At 42.9% G+C, this 21901-nt stretch overlaps 1 protein-coding gene across 1 annotated transcript in view; it reads left to right on the top strand.

The window, feature by feature from the left end:
• Positions 1 to 447: 447 nt before the first annotated feature.
• Positions 448 to 21901, top strand: part of si:ch211-186j3.6 (neural-cadherin) — a 131573-nt gene continuing 110119 nt past the window's right edge. The window contains exon 1 of the mRNA XM_067997576.1: positions 448 to 1495. Coding sequence (XP_067853677.1) covers positions 448 to 1495 — 1048 coding nt within the window. The remainder of the gene's footprint in view (positions 1496 to 21901) is intronic.

Below are 21901 nucleotides of genomic sequence, written 5' to 3'. Positions count from 1 at the left end.
CGATATTATTAATCAAATGGTGTATTATAGCATTAGAATTTGTAAACGTATTATCTATGCAGGCTTTAGATGCGAAAGTACGTTTTTGTGCAGAAATAATTATACCTTAGGTGAAAAGTGATAGTATTAAGACGATATACTTTCAGAAGAGCCGACTATTGTCAGTTGTTTGGTATATTAGTAGTGTTTGAAGTTAGTGCGGTGGCAGTGTTTAAGTTCCCCGGGGATTCGCGAGCGTTATGAGCCCGCCTCCTGCGTGTGACTGACCGCAGCAATGTGAATGTGAATCCAGTGTTACACTCACTCCCGACACTCAGACTTACAGATACCGTACGGACCGACCAGCGCTGTTATCAGTGATGAGCTTCTGATACAAATCATCCCACCCCCTCGACATCCCCTTCTGATGTAACCCAAGTTCCAGGGAATTCTTTTTAATGTGTAACCATGGACTTGCTGCACCATTGGAAATTGCCCCTTCTCGGTTTGATCAGGTATATTCTGCTGGCGTCGCTCGCATGCACTGCTTTGGGGAGAACAACGGATTCGAGCAAGCCTTTGTTTTATGGACACTTGTATGAGAATTTGCCCCGTGGGTCGAAGGTAAACGGATTGAGCATTCCTCTGCACAGGATCAGACCCGAGGAGACCTGCGCTAAAACAGCGGAAAATCACCGATTCCACCTCACGTTGGCGGGGAAAGGCAACTCCGATTTCCAGCTGCATTCTCACCACCGGCATGGTCACATCTCGCTAAAAAACACCAAACCACTGGACAGAGAGAAGAACCCCGAATATAGCCTGGCATTAGGGGTGTGCTGCACCCGTTGCAATGACAGGCTGAGCTCTCTGACCGAACTAGCTACCATTAAAGTGAATGTGATGGACAGGAATGACAACAGACCGGCATTCGGTACAAACTATGTCCGGGTCCATGTGGCAGACACGAGTGCATTAAAATCGGTCATTTATCATGTGATGGCCAAAGATCCCGATTCCGAGAGAAATGCTCAGCTGGTCTATTACGCCCACCCAGAAAGCTCCTATTTCTTCGTAGTGCCCAAAACAGGAGCCATCGTCCTGTTGAATTCCATCCTAAACATGAGGGGGAATCTTAGCTTGACTGTTTTTGCCAGAGATCACGGCACCCCGGTCCTAGTGAGCCAAGCGCTGCTGGTGGAGATCATAGTGCGGTCCCAGGAGTTGCCCGTACCCGGGAATGGTGAGCGACGCCCCGGTCTGCTCAGGAGGAGGCAGAGGTCGCTGCTCCAACGGGAGTCTCGGCACATCACAGTCTCCGAGGATGCTCGCATTGGCTCGGTGATCCTGACACTGTCCCCGGCCAGGTTCCGGTCGGCCTGGTACGAGATCGTCTACCCCGAGGACTCGCCCCTCAGTGTCGACAAGGAAAGTGGGTACATCATTATCACGAAAAGCCTGGACCGGGAGTCCGAGCCCAACATCCAGCTCACCGTCAAAGTCCACGACAAGCGAGGTAGAGTATGTGGGCAAACTTAATTGGTGTCTGTTGCATTTTGGTGTTTTACTGATAACTTCCTCTACTACCCAGGTATTTCCTTACTCCAGTACCTGGGCCATTTCCTTACTCCAGTACCTGGGCCATTTCCTTACTCCAGTACCTGGGCCATTTCCTTACTCCAGTACCTGGGCCATTTCCTTACTCCAGTACCTGGGCCATTTCCTTACTCCAGTACCTGGGCCATTTCCTTACTCCAGTACCTGGGCCATTTCCTTACTCCAGTACCTGGGCCATTTCCTTACTCCAGTACCTGGGCCATTTCCTTACTCCAGTACCTGGGCCATTTCCTTACTCCAGTACCTGGGCCATTTCCTTACTCCAGTACCTGGGCCATTTCCTTACTCCAGTACCTGGGCCATTTCCTTACTCCAGTACCTGGGCCATTTCCTTACTCCAGTACCTGGGCCATTTCCTTACCCCAGTACCTGGGCCATTTCCTTACCCCAGTATTGGGCCATTTCCTTACCCCAGTATTGGGCCATTTCCTTACCCCAGTATTGGGCCATTTCCTTACCCCAGTATTGGGCCATTTCCTTACCCCAGTATTGGGCCGTGTCCTTACCCCAGTATTGGGCCGTGTCCTTACCCCAGTATTGGGCCGTGTCCTTACCCCAGTATTGGGCCGTGTCCTTACCCCAGTATTGGGCCGTGTCCTTACCCCAGTATTGGGCCGTGTCCTTACCCCAGATCCCTGGGATTTCCTTATCCCAGAACATGGGCATTTCCTTATCCCAGAACATGGGCATTTCTTTACCCCAGATCCCTGGGTATTTCCTTATCCCAGAACATGGGCATTTCTTTACCCCAGTGCCTGGGTATTTCCTTTCCCCAACTAGTTGTTTTGGTATCTTCACATTCTTCCCTTGGACATTAGTGTGAAGTAGTGAAATGATTCGCAGGCTGATTAATAGTATGACAGGTTGCAACATGAAACGCTTCTTCCATGGCCGTTACCATCTTTATACTAACCAATGGAGTGATTAGTCATGTAAGTCGGGAGCGTTTTATGCGCCCCTACAACCCATAGGACGAGGAGGGGCCACCACATCCACTGGATGGGAGTATCCTACTGAATGTCAATCCAGAATTCAAGCAGGAGCTTTGTCTCCACTCGCCAAGACTGGCGCAGGGTTTCAACCTCGCATCTACTACCATAGGGGTGGGAATGTTACCACTAAACCAAAGGCGTGCTCCTTTACCACAGTATTTGGGCATTTCCTTGCCTTACTACCTGTGCTCGCCTTTACCTCAGTACCTTAGCATTCCTTTACCCCAATTCCCAGCATTTTCCTTACCCCAGTACCTGGGCATTTCTTTACTCCAGTACCTGGATATTTCTTTGCCCCAATGCATGGGCATTTTCTTAACCCAATTCCTGTGGATTTCCTTACTACAGTACCTGGACATTTCTTTATCTTAGTTTCCGAGGATTTCTCCCCCCCCCCCTTCACAAAGCTACAACCTTTCCCGTTAGAGACTGGGGTTTGGTTTATTAATCTGGAGGGGGAGATACTATTATATTTTCATTCTTGAGCCCCAAAAGATAACGTTTGGTGAGCTGCAGGATTGTGCATTCTTCGGGCAAGGTACGGCATGGCACTTGAGGGGCTGGAATGCTATGGGACTCTCGCAATCCTACAGAGAAGCGGCCAAACTTTGATCGTGGACACTATCACCTTACTAATGATTCTGTTCAATCACTTATCACTGGTAAAATATGCTGAATGTAATTGATGGAAACGGATTTTGTTATTGGGGTTCCTTTGTATACAATGCACCCATTGCTCTTGGGCATCAAATGTGGGCCCAAAAACCGTCCAATCTATAAATTTTCCTTTAATACGGCGAGTACACCGAGTGATCAGTAGAAGAGCTACAGATTAAACTTTAATCACGATGCTTATCTGAAACTTTCCACCGTGCATCAGACATTCATTTCGACCTTCTTTTCATGCCTACAGCCCACCTCCCGAGATAGGCTGACAAAAAAACATTTAACAAATCTTCAGCTTTTACTGAAGCTGATAACTCTGATTGCTATAAACGTCTTTAAAGGTGGTTTAGGAGCCGGGACATAATCTAACTGACATCAAAATGGCCTGCCAATAGTATTGACAGGAGTTTAATGGAGAGCGCTAGGAAGTTTAATTTGGGTTGTGGTAGAAGCTATTGATGTCTGTGAGGATGTCTCTTTAATCCCCTTCTATCTCGATACTTGACGACCTTTCATGGTCTCTAGGCATTAGCTTGTAATTCTCTATCATTCACCCTCTCAGATCAGGGGATTTACAGCTGGCGGTTTTTAACAGCCCCCAAAAGTGAAGAATAGTCGCAAATCCTCTATTTATTAGATTTTTCTACCTCACGCGCAGGGGTACCAGATGGAGGGAAATAATCAAATAGAATCATAGAGCAGAGAAGGAAGCCATTCAGCCTGTCGTGCCTATGCTGGCTCTTTGAAAAAGATATCCAATTAGTCCCACTCCCCTGCATTTTTTTTTCGTTTTTTTTTTCGTTTTCAAGTGTATATCCAATTCCCTTTTGAAGGTTACTATTAAATCTGCTTCCAACACCTTTTCAGGCAATGCATTCCAGATCTTTTAACTCACTGCAGTAGAAAAATCCTCATTCGCCCCCCTGGATTTTTTTTGCCAATTATCTTAAATCTGTGTCCTCTGGTTACCAACCAGATATGTTAAAACAATTATATTAAATTAATATAAATTATACCAAAAATATTAAAACCACAATGAATTGTAAATATCGATAGTTTTCTCACACATACACCATTCAACTAAAAGGCAAATTACACTTTAACAGTATTCCACGAGTCAATCCATGTCTTCCGCTGTTGTCCGCAGCCCCTATTCACCGACATCTGAGATACCCCAGGCGGGACCAACACCCCGATCTTCAACAGCCCAAACACCCGCCAGGGTAAATCTGAGCTGGCGATTATGAACTCAAAGACTCTCCGCCAAACCAAAACGTATTAGTTTTTACTAACGTTACCCTTAGATTACTGAAAAACTAAAATCGTTAACTTGTTTTGGGGAAATGATGCAAAATATAACTTTGGTTGAAGATTACTGCATATTTATTGAAGGATCGAGCAGACTGTAAACACAAAAACGAAAATAAATTGGATAGTGGAAATCTGCAAATGTTGTAATTTTTTAACAACTAGCTCTCGACCCCTTCAGCTCCCTTTTAAGGGGATGAAAAGGACTATCATATGCCTGCCTATGAAATACCAGACTCCATTGTAACAGTAAGATTATTCGCCTCTTCGGTGAAACTTTAATTTGCCCGTACGAATTGTTGGTTAAATGTCCAGCTGCTATATTGCAGCTTTGGAAATAGGGGTTTGTTACTTTACACTGTCCAGTCCGTTTAAACATCGATTTCCCATCCCGTTGCATCAAATTTATTTCTAATGGAGTGAAGGATTCGCAATTGATGTCTCCGTGTAACAGCCGAGGTTCAGTGATTTACAGCCGAGAATCTCTGGGGTGGGAATGAACACTTTTGGAAAGAAATTAGAAATAATTCAAATCTAAAACGCCTCTTTCAGACACTTCTTGTAAAATGTTTTAATAACTAAGTAATAGCTAACAAAAACAATACCCGAGAGTTTGGATTGACGCTGTCGAAGACAATAAACACCCTTAGGGGATGGCTTTGGTCTTTAATTGGCACGAAACGTGAAACGATGGGGCTTCTCTCCGCTCTTAAATCTAGCGTTCAATCCAGTGAAGGTGTTTGTGCGACTTTCTTACAGGAGCGGACTGGGTTCAAAAAGTGACGAAAGGATGTCGTTATTTACATTTAGAATACATTGAAATGAAACTAATATTTGTGAATATGAATATCAAACATACTGGTCCCATCACCGACAGTACAGTTCATTCGCAAAACCCTTCAGTGTCGAATGATTCGTGTGTTACAACTCAGCCTGTATCCCAACGCTCTAGGCTAATAGCATCAGTGTGCTTCAATTCTAAGAGAAGAAATTTTCACGAAGTTCAATGTAAAACCATAACAGAGCAACATGGGCAGAATATGTCCTCTCCAATCAAACGCTTTCCCTGCCTCCTGCCTGCTACCGGCCTCACATGAGACGAGCTACACAAGTCACCCTGTTAATTTTCGAAGGATACTGAATTAGGTGAATTTAGGGATGAATAAAACGTACTGCTCGGATTTGCGGTAACCAGGCAGCGAATCCGCACGTACACGGCAGCCGGCAGAAAATGCTACACGGAGTCCGACTACATCAGCTGCTAGTATGCACCTTACACAGAAAAGTTGTGCTTCGGTCTTGAGGTCATTATTACATTTCAAAGTATATAGAAACAAAGATAAATACACCTACCGACATCGTTAAGGAGCGCACAAAGAACGAGGCTGTGGCGGTAACCGCTCTGCTGGACCAGGCTGCTGTCTGGCGCCACTGAAATTGTTTTTCGATAGTTGAAATTTTCACATCTTTCCATATTAAGTGTTCATTTTTTTTTACATTTGTATATTGACTAGCGTAATTTGGAATTTAGAGAAAAGGACCAAATTTCAGAGCTGAGTTTTTTTTATTAGTTCTTGGGGTGTGACTGATGTGCCCATTGGCAGCATTTCTTGTTTATCTCCAGTTGGTCTGAGGGCATTAAGAGTCAACCGCTCTGTAGACTGGAGTCACATGTAGGCCAGACCAGCTAGGGGTGGCAGATGCTTTTACTAAAGGACAGCAGTGATCCAGTTGGGCTTTTAAGGACAACCTGGCAGCTTTCAAGGCCATTTTTTTCTAGTGCCAGCCCACAAATCACCAGATTTATTGAATTCAATTTCACAACTTGGTAGGATTTGAACTTTGGGTTACTCCTCCAGTCTCATTTGCATTATTTTCTGAATAAAAAAAGATAATATCAAATAACTTATTTCCTTATCAATGTTAATAATAATGATTTATTTCAGTTTCAGTTTAAATGGAAGACAAAAAAGAATGCTATTGCATTTCTTTTACTTTCTTTACAGTGAAACAAAACAGAATTTTGTGTTTATTATATGTTTGTACTAATGGGGACACCAAGACAATAGCATACACACAAAGGATGGTTTGTACTCACTCTCAGTTAGTTTAGCAGTTCAGAGATCGGGATCCTGTTACAAATATATAACTATATAGAGGATCTGGATAATAATCTATTAAATATGGAATTTACTCTTCATTGAAAGGGAAAGAATGCAATAACTCATCAACACTACAGTTTCCACAAAATTCTACTCAGATGTGTAACAAATTCCATATAGGGTGACTTACAGTTGAGTATCCTGTTCAATCCCCAAGTGTATTCAATAAATTTTAGAAGACAGTTTTATTTTATCACCACAGCAATGTTATTCAAGAAGGGAGTGAGACAGAAAGCAGGTAACTATAGACCAGTTAGCCTAACATCTGTCATTGGGAAAATGCTAGAATCCATTATTAAGGAAGTAGTAGCAGGACATTTGGAGACTCATTATATAATCAAGGAGAGTCAACATGGTTTTATGAAGGGGAAATCATGTCTGACAAATTTATTAGAGTTCTTTGAGGAAGTAACGGGCAGGGTGGATAAAGGGGAACCATTGGATGCAGTATATTTGGATTTCCAAAAGGCATTCAATAAGGTGTCACATAAAAGATTACTGCACAAGATAAGAGCTCATGGTGTTGGGGGTAATATACCGGCATGGATAGAGGATTGACTAACTAACAGAAAACAAAGAGTCGGGATAAAAGGGTCATTTTCAAAATGGCAATCTGTAACTAGTGGGGTGCCGCAGGGATCAGTGCTGGGGCCTCAACTATTTACAATATATATCAATGACTTGGATGAAGGAACAAAATGTCTTGTGGCCAAATTTGCTGATGATACAAAGATAGGTGGAAAAGCAAGTTGCGATGAGGACACAAAGTGTCTGCAAAGGGATATTGACAGGTTAAGCGAATGGGCAAAAATTTGGCAGATGGAATATAACGTGGGAAAAAGTGAAGTCATCCACTTTGGGAGGAAAAATAAAAAAGCAAAATATTATTTGAATGGAGAAATACTACAAAATGCTGCGGTACAGAGGGATCTGGGTGTCCTCGAACATGAAACACAAAAAGGCAACATACAGGTGCAGCAAGTAATCCGGAAGGCAAACAGAACATTGGCCTTTATTTCTAGGGGGATGGAGTATAAAAGCAGGGAAGTCATGCTACAACTTTACAGGGTGCTGGTGAGACCACACCTGGAGTACTGCGTACAGTTCTGGTGCCCATATTTAAGGAAGGACATACTTGCATTGGAGGCAGTTCAGAGAAGGTTCACTAGGTTGATTCCGGGAATGGAAAGGTTGTCTTATGAGGAAAGATTGAACAGGTTGGGTCTATACTTATTGGAGTTTAGCAGAATGAGAGGAGATCTTATTGAAACATACAAGATTCTGAGGGGACTTGATAGGGTAGATGCGGAGAGGATGTTACCCCTCATGGGGGAATCTAAAACTAGGGGGCATAGTCTCAGAATAAGGGGTCGCCTGTTTAAGATGGAAATGAGGAGGTATTTCTTTTTCCAGAGGGTCATGAATCTTTGGAATTCCTTACCCCAAAAAGCTGTGGAGGCTGAGTCATTGAATACATTCAAGGCTGAGTTAGACAAATTTTTGATCAGCAAGGGAGTCAAAGGATATGGGTAAAGGGCGGGAAAGTGGAGTTGAGGTAAAAATCAGATCAGCCATGATCTCATTAAATGGCGGGCAGGCTCGAGGGGCCGAATGGCCTTCTCCTGCTCCTATCTCTTATGGTCTTACTATTGTAAACCGGGAGGGAACTTTAATACTCCCAGGTCGTTAGGTGAAGTGGTTTTAATTTTCTTTCAGAAGATGCAACTCCAGCAAGTATACATTTTAGAAAGTTTGAATTTCTAGCTCTGTGATTTTTTTCACAAAGCAAATAATACTGCAAATACAGTTACAGTGTTACCAGTGCTGTTGCTGCAGCAGTAATATAGACTCACTGGGTGGAACTTTTTACTTCGGCAGGGGTGTAAAACGGACAATATTGGATCAGCCGCCTGTTATACACTCCACCCGATTTTTCTTTCCATTGACTACAAAATCGGGCAGGACATATAACAGACAGCCAATCCAATATCACCTGTTTACACTCCCGCCGAATTTGAAAGTTCCAGCGACTATCTCCGTGAGACCTTTAGAAGTCCTCGGGGTAGAAAATGGACATCATTGCACCCGTTTTGGGTGAGAAATTAAGATTGGAAGGACGAATTTTGAGTTGCAATCTCTTGCCTCTGATCACCCTGAAGTGACCAAATTGGAAGCCAGCGACTTCGAAGTGTGTAGGGCACCCGTCTGAAACAGATGTTAGGCACCTTGAATATGCAAATTGGGGTACCAATGCCAGTTTAAGGACCCCACATCTTTAAGGCCTAACCAGCTGTCCTTAAAGGACAACACCACCCTCAAAAAGGTGAGGAAACTTTTTATAGTTTCACTTCTGTGGAGCCAGGAGGAGCAGGATTATTCCTCCTGGCTCCACAAAAATACTGCAGGTCGCTGCCTGCCCAGGGCCGCCCACCTCTGGTTCACCTCTCCCGCCCAGGACCTATCTGTGGGCTGGCTTGGCGTCGGAGTCAGCTGAAATTCCTAAGGTCCTAACTGGCAAGCTGCATCGGGACACCTGATTGGCATCTGCAGCTCGCTGGTTTCATGCAAATGAGACCCAAGGCCTAGTTTTCAACAGTCCTTGGATTCAATGTCTTTGGGAAGCGTTGTGATCTCGACGCCCATATTGCACCAGAAACCAGAGCTTTTCGGATTCCTTCCTCCCTGATTTTTTTCTGCTCTCTCAATTTTCCTGTTATTTTCTGCTCTTAATCCGCCTATGGGGATTGAGAAGGGTTTAGGAGAATAATCCCAGTCCCCACAACTGACTGTATTATACAAATTAGATCCATTGGTCACCCTGTACCTCACGTGGTAAAAATACCTTTATTTTACTCATGGTTTAAACTGTTAAATAGGTGGCACAATGGATGAATATTTTTTACTATTGTGTTTTATTTGAGGTCGGATGGCAGTGGTTGTCAGCAGTAATATTGGAAATTATAGAGGCTATTATATGTTAATTTCACAAATCAAACCTGTCCAAAAAGGAGCGAATATGTTTTGCATTTTGAAAAAAGAATTACGCTCAAGAGTATAACAAAGTAATGATTGCAGCATTTGGGCTCTGATTGATAGATGAAATTGTAGAAGAGATCTTGAACATCAGTTTAAGACATTGTAACACACTCTGAGACATTTCTGTCACTTTAGGATTAGCAATTTACTAATGTGGCCACAATATTTGTGCTCATAGTTTTTATTTGTCCATAAATTTGTAAATAAATATATGCATTTTAATCTCTAAAGTTTTATACTAATTAAAGATATTAGGAATTAAAATGTTACTTCTTTGTTGCGTGTTATCACTGCAGTGTTGAAATCTGTGAGTCATGGATTGCTGCAATGCAGAATGTGCTGTTTTCACAGTTTAGTGATGAGAGCAGCACAGCTTGAACAAATGTAATTGCTGGTAGAAAGAAAATGCCTTCCAGGAACACCTGTGTCACATAAATGTCAGTATGTAGCATTGATTCCAGAACCAAAAGGGCAAGGTTATTCTATCTCACAGCACTTTTCACCGTAAGCCGTAGTTGACCAGCAGGATTTTTGGCAGAAAAAATACTTTGAATATAATTTGCAACATTTTCATTTGCTGTTTTGTGTACTAATTTGAAACTAAGCTGTAATGTTTTTGTTACTTTTCTTTGGGAGCCTTTGATGTTCTGGTTCTCCTATTTGATCTACTTTATCACAGTAGTACCATATTGTGTTTATATTGGTATCTGCAGTGATGAAAAGGCAGAATAATGGCACAGAAGTGATGAGTGTTGAGTTGAAACAGTCGCCAGAACTTTCAGTTTAGGCAGATGCATAAAATGGGCGGTAGCGGATTGGCCACCCGTTATACAAACCACCCGATTTTCATTTGAAAGGAAAATTGGGTGAGGTGTATAACAGGCAGCCGATCCGCTACTGCCAAAAGTTAAATTTACCCCCATTAACTTCAATGGAAAGGAAAATCGGTGGCTGATTCACGACCGCCTTCTTTACACCCCCGCTGAAGTTGAAAGTTTTGCCCAGTTACACTAACAAAAGATGATGATCTCAACACATTTTTCATGTATAGAGCAGTAGAATAGGAAATAAAAAAGGTGGAAGTTATAAAAATAAAAGAAATATTAAAAAATCATTACACATAAATTGAATCATTTAAGAAGAAAACTTAGTGCAGAGAAATAGTGCATTTATAATGTAGAATCCATTCCTGAAGCAGTTCTGCAGTACTTGTGGTCCCACTGCGGTAGAAACTAGCCTTTTGTATAAGGGAGCAGCTTCTACAACAGTCAGTTCCACTTTAAAACAACTGCATATGTGCAAGACAAGCATAATTGTTTTATATTTACTGTTCATGATTATTCAGTTGGTGGCAGTACTTTCCCCAGTGGTTGTGGAAGTCCTGTACGTTGCAGTTATCCTAAAGCCACTTCATTGGCATGTATTGGGCACCTGTAAGCACATCAAATGCTCAGTCTGCAGGTTGCCGAAGCACAAAAGCAGCAAAGTCATGGCACCACCATCATCTGCAAGTTCTCCTCCAAATCACATACCATTCTGACTTCGACATATATCACTATTCCTTCAGTGCCACTGGGAAAAATGCTGGAATTTCATACCTAACATCACTGTGGGAGCACCATCACCACAAAGGACTACAGCAGTACAAGAAGGAGGCCACCACCACCTTCTTAAGGTAGCTAGAGATGTCAGTAAATGTGGCCTTGCCATCGTCACTCACATCCTGTAAACAAATTTTAAAAATTGCCACCTCTAGTCGCAAGTCCGTTTGGGGGTGTATTCCCACAAGGGTTCTCTCACTCATCCACCATTTTTTCATGGTTTTAATGACTCTTCTACTGAAGTTACAGCAAACGAGCAGGAGAACCCCCACAGAAATTCACCCCCTTTGTGTTCATATTTCCAATGGGGATGCCAGCTCCAGCTATCATTTTTGGTGGTGCACACCACCTCTGATGGCACCAATACCATCTCATTTACGCTGGCAGATTGTAATTGATGGCAAATCAAGTGAGCCTCAGTCTGCTTCTGGTCTGGTTTTATTTAATTCAGTAGCAATCTGAGTTTATATACCATTGGTTGCTTATTGTGTTTTAATGAGTTTAATTTGAATGCAGAGCTCAATTTTTATAAATTGTTATCGTAATCTATATTTAGAATCTGGGCACCATTGAGAAATGGATAATGCAATCTCAGTGATCCATATTAAGATCAACCTTGGAGCCATTCTTTAGAACTGAGATGAACAACTAGGATGACTGGAGTTATTCGTTGCAGAATTCTGTTGTGAATCAAACAGGGAATATGTTAAGAGTGCAGATGCACTCACTGGGGAGTTATTTGCATAATCAGTGCTAAAATCAGAATCAAGTAAATTACTCCATTTAAATTCTTGTGTTTATAATCTGTCTTTTGTGTGGAAGATGACAGTAATTCTTTTATGATTTGACAGATTTGTCTGCACGATGCATTTAGTTTGAATATGGCTGGAGAGAAGTCTTTAAAGCATTATACTGTGATGCAGAGGCACAAAACAGCTTGAGCATAGTTATTTTCACATTTGAATTTGAATAGCTTATACATTGTACATACAAGTTAAATATATTCCCTGCAGTCTTAGCTGTTAACTTTTCATATTTTAATTAATTACTCCATTATAACCTCAGGTTAGATGTGTATTATGTGCTGTTCTTTGCTATTAATGACACTGAACAGAAACCACATTCATGTAAATGTGTTTCTCATTATTATTTTTTAAATTGAGACTGGATTACTGTTTTCCTTTAATTGCTAGTTCATACCTCTGTTCGTACCTTTAATTGGTGTGGGTGGGGGTGGAACTGGTAGACTGTCACGGCAAAACCCTCAAATTTCCATAGAACTTTGTGTTCAGATTATGCCATGACACTTATGGAGAGTGTGCAGAACACTTTGATGTTTGCTGAGTTATTTTAACACATTAACTTACCCTATAAGACCAAATAGATAGGTAACTCACTACAACTGGTTCTTTTACTTTGATGTTTCCAGTATTTAAGTCTGTAATATTCATTATTTTATTTCCCCATATTTTTAACTTAATTTAATTTTCTCTTTTCTGTTTTGGCCCATAAACCATGTACCATGCTGAGAATGGTGGGCAGGCAGCTTGCTGTCTAGTCTGTGCCTATATTTCTTTCCATCCAGTGGCTAGCAGGTGTCAGAATGACTATCCCTGTGAGGTTTCTCTTCCTGTCTGTGGTTACATGCCTGATCTTTGAATGGTGTCTCACTCTAGTAGCAGGGCTGAAATCAGGAGCTCAGCCTCTATCCGAAGATTTTTTTTCGGATCTTAACCATTTCATGACAGAGGACAAACACCTGTGCCAATAAGTTATCCAAAATAATTTTGTAGCAAGAACACAATTTCAAACCACCCATATTTTCTGAAATGAGAATGGTATAAAAGGAAGCGTAGCAGTAAAAGTAGAGGCCTAGAAATACATTGGTGCTGTGCCCATTTTTCAGGTGCAAAACAGGCACCTAAGTATACCAATATGGCGGGCAGCACATGCCGCTAATTTTGTGCTGGAAGTGTGCTGCCCCCCATGCTGGTTCGGGCTGCTCCGTAGGTGTCCAGGGCCTGCACCGGAAGTATGTTAAACGCTGATTAAAACATTTAAATAAGAGTCCAATGCTTGTTGTAACCTGACGGCCTGGTTGCCTCAGCGCCTGACTCGCCATGTGATAAACTTGCTCAGCAATTTGTCGCGCTAACAGGTTTCAAGGACCTTTCAGCAGTGCTATTTAAAGGGATCATCCACCACATACAGGTTAGTTGCTGGTTTGTCCCTTTAGGCTGCTGGTTAACTTCTGGGCATTTCGTGGCCTGTTTTCTGATATGAAACTTAATTCAGGCTTCTGAGAAGAAGTATTTGCTGGTGCTGCACTGTTTTTGGCTGCCTTCAAAACTTACTGCAGTCATCGGTAGTCTGATAGGGCTGCCTTTGGTGCTGGAGGACGAAGGGGAGAAGCAAAGAAGGCAGGAGAAGCTGGGAGAAATGGGAGGAGGAGGAGGGGACTTCGCAGGAGGCCATACCCACAGCAGGTCTTCAGGGAGCATTTTTCCTACCTGAACTTCTCTCAGGAGCAATTTCTGAGGTGCCTTCGGTTCACAAAGGAGGCTATCACTGAGCCATGTCACCTGCTGCAGCCACAACTTGAGCCTTGAACAAGGGCTTGGGCAGCACTGCCTGTGGCTGTCAATGTCACCGTGGCCCTAACTTTTATGCAAATATCTCCTAGTCTGCAGCAGGTGACTTCAGCGACATCTCTCAGTTTTCAGTCCATCGCTGTATCAGGGAGTTCACCAAAGCTCTCTACGCCAGCTACATCTCTTTCCCCATGGACAGTGCGAAGCACAACGAGAGAGCACTAGGATTTACTCACATTGCAGGCTTCCCCAGGTGCATGGTGTGCCATAGGCTGTGCCTACATTGCCTTGCATGCTCCCCATCACAAACCTGGCATCTTTGTCAAACGGAACTCCTTCAACGTCCAGCTTGTTTGCGACCACAGGCATCGCATCATGCAGGTCTATGCCTGGTTTCCTGGCAGCAGTCATGATTCATTTATCCCGCACCATTCCTCTGTGCTGCCTTTGTTCCAACCAGGCCATCAGGTTACTGGCTGGGCACTGGGCGACAAGAGCCATCACCTTCAGACTTGGCTTATGACTCCTGTCAGGAACCTACGAACAGCTGCTGAACTGGCCTACAATGAGATCCATGCTGCCACCAGAAACGTCATCGAACAGATAGTCGGTGTGCTCAAGCAGCCTCCGCTGCCTGGACTGTTCGGGAGGAGCTTTACAGTACAGTGTTAAGCGTGTATCCAGATATGTGGTTGCCTACTGCATGCTCCATGACTTTGCCATCATGTGGGACCTGCCCTTACCACCACCTGGCAGCAAGAAATGCAGGAGGAGAAGCAGGAGCAGTAGCAGGAGAAGGAGCAGTATGAAGAGGAGGAAAAGCAGCAATGACATTGACCACCAGTGCCCCTAGTTGCCAGAGCTCTCAGAAATCAGTTCATCGAACAGCGTTTCACATGAACCATCCCTCCCATCCCCAATACACCAATCGTCCCACAATCCTAATCACTGTCCAATTGTTTTCCTTCAGTCCAGCCTTGTGTCTTGTCCTCACTTCATTATGAATATAAGCACCAACACCAAATCCAGAACAAAAAGCAAATTTATAAAACAACTCAATTCCATCTGTAGCTAATAGTTAACAGAAATAATTAGGAATTACCCATGTGCAAACTCTTAGTGCCTGTCTTCTGTGCTCCTTTACCTATCCTAGTTCTCCGACAAAGTGTTTCACTAATGGCTACAGCTTGGGAAGTGGAAGGCTGCTGATCTTCCATTGATGGCCATGGTGGGCCACCTTATGCAGCTCTGAGGAACCAGCTGCAGACCGCAGCATCTCAGTGTGGGCTGTGGCAGTCTGGCTTAGCTGGCTGTGAGGCACTAACAAGGGCACTACCTGTATAGGTGATGGATGATCAAGCATGCTGTCATCCTGAGAGAGGAGAGCAGGTGCCTCTCCCATGGAGCCAAAGCTACACTCCTGGGACTACGCATTAGCACTCCTATGGCTCTGTGCAAGATCAGACTGCAGGATTGATGTAATGCTCTGGAAGACCCTGTCAACACGCCCCCACAGCCAAGATAGCAGCCGTCTAAGCTATCATGGTAGCAGTGTTAGCTGCCATGAGTTAGTTGACAGACAGGAAACATAAGGTTAAAGTTAATGGGTATTGTTGAGATTGGGGAATGTCTGGAAGTGATGTACCCCATGGTCAGTGCTGTATCCATTTTTGTTCTTGGTATATATAGATGATTTGGATTTAGGCATAGGGAGCACAATTTCAAAATTGCTGACGACACAAAAGTCGGGGGTTTGACAAACAGCAAAGAGAACTGCAAGACACTTCAGGAAGACACAAATGGGTTAGCAGAACAGGTAGACTGGTGGCAGATGCAATTTAATGTGGAGAAATGTGAAGTAATTCATTTTAAGAAGAAAAACAAGGAATGGAAGCATATACTAGTCCTAGGGTTCAAACTCATAATTTCTTGAAAGTGCGAATGGTGGTAGATGAAGTCATAAAACAGGCCTATAGAATTTTGGGTTTAAAAGTACTTTTTGTACAAAGGCAACGATTAGGCCACAGTTAGAATACTTTGTGCAGTTTTGAGTGCCCCATAATGGAAAGGATATTAAGCCACAGAGACAATATAGTGTAGATTCACCAGGATGCTATCAGGGATGGGAAACTATGGTTATGAGGAGAGAGTTCAGATACTGGAGTAATAAAGGATAAGAGGGGATTTAATAGAGGTTTTTAACATTATGAATGTTTTTGATAGGATAAATAGGGATAAACTATTTCCATGTTGAGGGATCAATATTTTAAAATTGTTACTAAGGGTGTGAGGTGAGGGGTTAGGAGAAATTTCTTTATTCAGAGAGCATGGAATGTTTTTCAAACAGGGAGTCGCAAAGGTAGAGATCATTGGATTGTTTAAGGAAACAATGAGTAAATATTTGAAGCAGAGGAAGATACAAGGCTATGGGGAGAAAGCAAAGCAGTGGAATTTTTCTCGCAAAGAGCTGGCAGAGATAAAATAGCCTCGAAACTGGATCATGCTACACCCATTTTACAGGCGTTAAACGGGCATCTAAGGGTCCAATATGGCGGGCTGAGTGTGTACGCTCATGCTGCACTGGAAATGTGCTGCCCGTTATATTGGTTAAGGCTCCTCTGTAGGTATCCAGGGTGCATACCTGAAACAGGTGTTAAGCCCTTTGCATATGCAAAAAGGGCGCCTAACGCCTGTTTCAGGCCCCTTTCCAAAACTGAATTGTGAGTGACCGCAGCATGCAGTGACTGCTGTCATTTTCTTCAGGTGCTTATGAGGCTGCCACCTGAAAGGTAAGTATTAACTTTTTCACTTACCTTATTGCGGAGCCGGGAAAAGCAGGAGTGAAATCAGCAATCAGCAATATACTATGTGCCCGATATCAGATATCAGTTCAGTGCCATTCTGAATTTCAAAGCCATTTGTATCTGTAGACAGGATTTTTTGTCAAGCTATTAGCTCTGCATGTCAGTGCAATTCAACTGCAACACTGTTACAAATGTTGTAGTAAGTCAAGTTATTAGAGCTGTGTAAAAAGAAAGACATGTACATCTATACTTATTTCTATGATTTAAAAAAAACAATTCCAGTTCAGTGTTTGCCGCAAGATAGCTTATTTTCTCTTTAATTTACACTAATCAAATATAAACAATCACTTCTGCCCTTCAGCACATATGTAACATTGACTGTATTAGGAAGAAGGTACATTAAATGGTGCGTAGCTTATTTACTTGCTTCCATCAGCAATCTGATAGGATATCAAATGGATACCTTTAGAAGTCAAGTGGAGACAGATGGTTTCAACAGAATGTCATAGAATCTAGCAACTGTGGTTACAAACAGTGTGGTTAATTTGTGCTGTTTTAGAGTCCAGTAGTAAAATCTGTTCGTCGTCCAGTACTTCCCCGGAGCGGAGAAACTACGCCATGTTCTCCGCAGCCTTCAACATGTCATCGATGACGACGAACACCTCGCTAAGGCCATCCCCACGCCTCCACTACTCGCCTTCAAACAGCCACCCAACCTCAAACAGACCATCGTTCGCAGCAAATTACCCAGCTTTCAGGAGAACAGCGTCCATGACACCACACATCCCTGCCACGGCAAACTCTGCAAGACATGCCAAATCATCAACACAGATACCACCATCACACGAGAGGACACCACTCACCAGGTACATGGTTCATACTCCTGTGACTCGGCCAACGTTGTCTACCTCATACGTTGCAGGAAAGGATGCCCCGGAGCATGGTACATTGGCGAGACCATACAGACACTGCGACAACGGATGAACAATCGCCAGACAGGAGGGTTCCCTCCCAGTCGGGGAACACTTTAGCAGTCAAGGACATTCAGCCACCGATCTTTGGGTAAGCGTTCTCCAAGGCGGCCTTCGAGACACATGACAACGCAAAATCGTCGAGCAGAAATTGATAGCCAAGTTCCGCACCCATGAGGACGGCCTCAACCGGGATCTTGGGTTCATGTCACGCTACACGTAACCCCACCAGCAGGAAAAAAAAGTTATCTGTTTTTAATACAACTGGACATTCTCTCTCTTTCTCTCTCTCTCTCTCTGCCTTTCGGGTCTCTTTCTCTCTCTGGCTTTGTGACCTGACCCATTGTGTATTCAGTATACTGGGATGTACTGTTTTCTGTGGCTAACCTGTCTGAACACCAACGACACCTTTGATTGGTGTGATCGTGTCCCAGCCTAATATAAGATATGCGATTTGAGAACCTTTCACTCACTCACCTGACGAAGGAGATAATCTCCGAAAGCTTGTGATTTTCAAATAAAACTGTTGGACTATAACCTGGTGTTGTAAGATTCCTTACATTTGTCCACCCCAGCCCATCACCGGCATCTCCACATCATTACATTCACACAGAGGAGCTTTCATTAAAGAAGCTCTAATGGGGACTCTCACCCCACCGAAAGTGTGTATTGTACAATGTGGCGCAAAGTGTGCATAAATTGCTGACCATTATGGTTAGAAAACCGTGCTCAGTGCACATTGGAATTTCTGATACATGGGGCATAATTTTAGCCTGGAGCCAGGAAGGGGGCAGGGAGGTCGAATCACGGATGGGAAACCTGGAAGTACAGGTTTCCTGGACATCCTTACAATTTTGACGTAAGGATGTCTTTTTTTTTGTCAGTTTCCTCTCTGACAGGCCGGCCTGATTGACAAACTGGTCTCAGTCGGATGGGAGAAGAGCAAGGAAGAGATAAGTCTTAGATTGTATGGATGGTGGTGGGGGGGTGTCATGGGGGGGCTCATGGGTGGGCATAGGGGCATGTGGGTCACTGGGGGGTTCAGTCATCGGGAGTCAGTCATTGGAGGGGAGGGGTCCATCATCGGGGGTCAGTCATCGGAGATCAGACATTGGGTGGGGGGTCAGTTATCAGGAGGGAGGGTCAGTCATTGGGAGGGCAGGGGTCAGTCATCGGGGTCAATCACTGGGGGGATGGGGATTGTGGTCATCGTGGGTGTCTCAACCATTGGGGGGTGTCACGATCATTGGGGGGGAGCGTCAGCGATTGTGGCGGTGGGGGTCGCTGCAGATAGGCTTGTTGGGCCTGGGGGAAGCACTCCTGCGCCTCCGGGCCCACAAGCTGTGCCAGAAAGGCACTTACCTGCAGTTTCGGGCCTTCTCACCTCCTCTCACGCAGTGTGAAGGAGAAGGCCTGAGAATCCTGGCTCCCAGAGTTTGAAATCGCAAAACCTTTCAAAATGGAGGCCCACAGCCTACTTGAAAGGTTTTAGTGACCAATCCGCCTCATGAGAGCGGGCTGTTTGCCCGCCCCTCATCCCGCCCCCATGAAAACCGGAAATGGGTGGGTTGGAGGCAGGTTGGGGGCGGTTTGAGGGCAGGTCTGAAATCATTGCAATTTTCAATGCCCCCTCCCGTCCCCAACCCACCCGTTTTTTCCCATTTAAAATCCTGCCCTTGGTTTCAGCATGCAAGGCTTCCTGCTTGGAGTGCAAAGTCATAAAATAATCTTTTAGATGTTTTCAATAATTAGGATGGAAATGCAGAATAATTGAGTTAAATCAGATTTACTCTTTTTGAGGATATATTGTACACTTGTAAATACTTGGCAATAGCATTGTAATAGAGGGGATTTGGCTAAAGATGCAGTTTATCACATAGCATGAGACATCATTACTGTCATTATTTGACTCCTCTTAAAGTAATTGCATCTTTTACATAATCTTCTCATGTTTTCCTGATTCTTCGTAATTCATTATGCAGAATTACCATGGCTGTTTTTGCTGGCTGTGCAGTAGTATTAAACATTCTTCAAATGGGACTTTTCTTGTAATTTTCTAGATTATATAACCTGCTTAATGTGTGAAATTATTGAGCAAGTCTCCGGCTGCTGTTTATGCCTTTCACAATTAAATTGGAGGCTCAATAATAAATTGCACTTTACAGCTGCAAATAGAACTTCTACATATTCAGCAATTGTCCGTCAATTTTCTTAGATAAATTATCTAATTTTAATTTTGATACATTTATGTTTCATGAATTTATGTTGAGAATTTTATTCTCTATCAATTCAAGTTGTTATACTTTGTCATGTAATACTCTAGTATTGTGCATTGTACTTTGTTTCATTTATCGCAATTCTTTTATCAAATAATTTCATATTGTAGGATTTGGAACTTGTGTGTGTTTGGAAATGAGGAAAAATGCTGGTGATTGTGTTAATGAGTAAAATTAAAAGTATTGTTGGTGAATTGTGTTGTGCTTATAATATAGTGGATATATCCAATATCGTATTGCATGGAAAAATCTCAGTAAAACAAATTGTGTTACAAGAAGGGGTTAAAAATAGTGAAAGTAAGATATGACAGTGAATGTCTAATAAAAAAATTTCTCTTCGCATTTAAGACGATGATGAGGAGAAATTTTTTGTCTGAGGGTCGTGAGTCTGTGGAACTCCCTTCCCCAGAGAGCGGTGGAGGCAGGGTCATTGAATATTTTTAAGGCTGAGTTAGATAGATTCTTGATTAACAAGGGAGTCAAAGGTTATAGTAGGTAGACGGGAAAATAGGGTTGAGATCTGAATCAGTCATGATCTTATCAAATGGCAGAGCAGGCTTGAGAGGCCGAATGGCCTACTCCTGCTCTTAATTCGTATGTTCGTATATTTTGTTATTGCAATGTGGAAACGCTGGATGGTATTTTTTTTTCTACCAGACCTCACACATTTCTCAGTCTTCCTGGAAATTTGAATTGATCTAAATGTAATAACTTCATGGGGATGAATTTGGTCTATGCCATTAGCGTGAAACATGCTCATAACAAATCAACAGCCCATTTTATATAGCCCTTGAATTTCTTTTACACTGAAGTCAATAGAAAAAAAATCAGGCACAGTGTAAAACGGGCTGATGATTCTCTATGTGCCTGTTTCATGCTACTGGCATAGACCAATTTCACCCCCCTTGCCTTTTGATTTGTTGATTTGACTGAATACAAAAAGGTGGGTGAGGGGGAACTCCCAGTGACTAATGAGTGGTATGAATTTCTGGCTAAGTGTCTCAAATGAGAAATATATAAATATATGCCACCAAGGGCTGCTGGTAGGATTTGTTTAAAGTTGTGTGCACATATTTCAGAAATGTGTGCAAATATAATTGTCTGAGTGCATGTAATCTACGACTGTTCTGTGCACATGTTCAGCAAAGGTGACCAAAGGCGGAAAGTTAAGGAGATGGTTAGGAATAGCGAGTTCAATGATAAGGGAAGAAATTATTGTTGGCTGAGACAGTGAAACAGGTAAGCAACATTTTAGCACTGAGAAAGAGACAGCCTCAGGCCAAAAAAAAGTATGTGCTGTGTGAGAAGAGATAGACATCTGAGGTTAAGTAGCTGGAAGCAATGCAGACAGAGATAGAGTTTTGGATGGTATTCCAAAAAGGCAAATTAAGTACTCATTCAAGACTCAGATTCTAAGAACAAGTTGAATGATGGAGATGAAGCTGCCCAGATGCTCACACTGGAGGTTGTTACAGGGGTGGATGAAGCAGTGGTTAATTTAAAGGACACGGCTTCTAATCTATTTAAACGGCAAGTCATGAACCAATACTTCCCATTTATTTGTAATTCTTCACAGTTTCTTTTGGATATTCTGTGCTTCGATGTCTAGAGTAAGAAACAGGTGAGAAATAGCATTATATATTCACAATACACAGCAGTCATCAGTCTGCCATGACTAACCACAATTACTTTTTATGACATTACATAGCATGTTATAATTTTGAGAGGGATCTATTTGATATCATGCAAAAAGAATCCAGTAGCTCAACCACACTACCGTCATTCCCAATACAAATCTGTTTGATACACTCATCCCAAAGGTTTCAGATGTGACAGCTTTAGGCAACCAGCATACATCAAGTAGGAGCAGGTGCAAAAGTAGGAATGAAATGGAGGGA

The sequence above is a fragment of the Heptranchias perlo genome, chromosome 16, assembly GCF_035084215.1.
Source record: "Heptranchias perlo isolate sHepPer1 chromosome 16, sHepPer1.hap1, whole genome shotgun sequence".
Lineage (NCBI taxonomy): Eukaryota > Metazoa > Chordata > Chondrichthyes > Hexanchiformes > Hexanchidae > Heptranchias > Heptranchias perlo.
The sequence above is the reverse complement of the archived record's forward strand: the minus strand, read 5'-3'. Positions and strand labels throughout refer to the sequence as shown.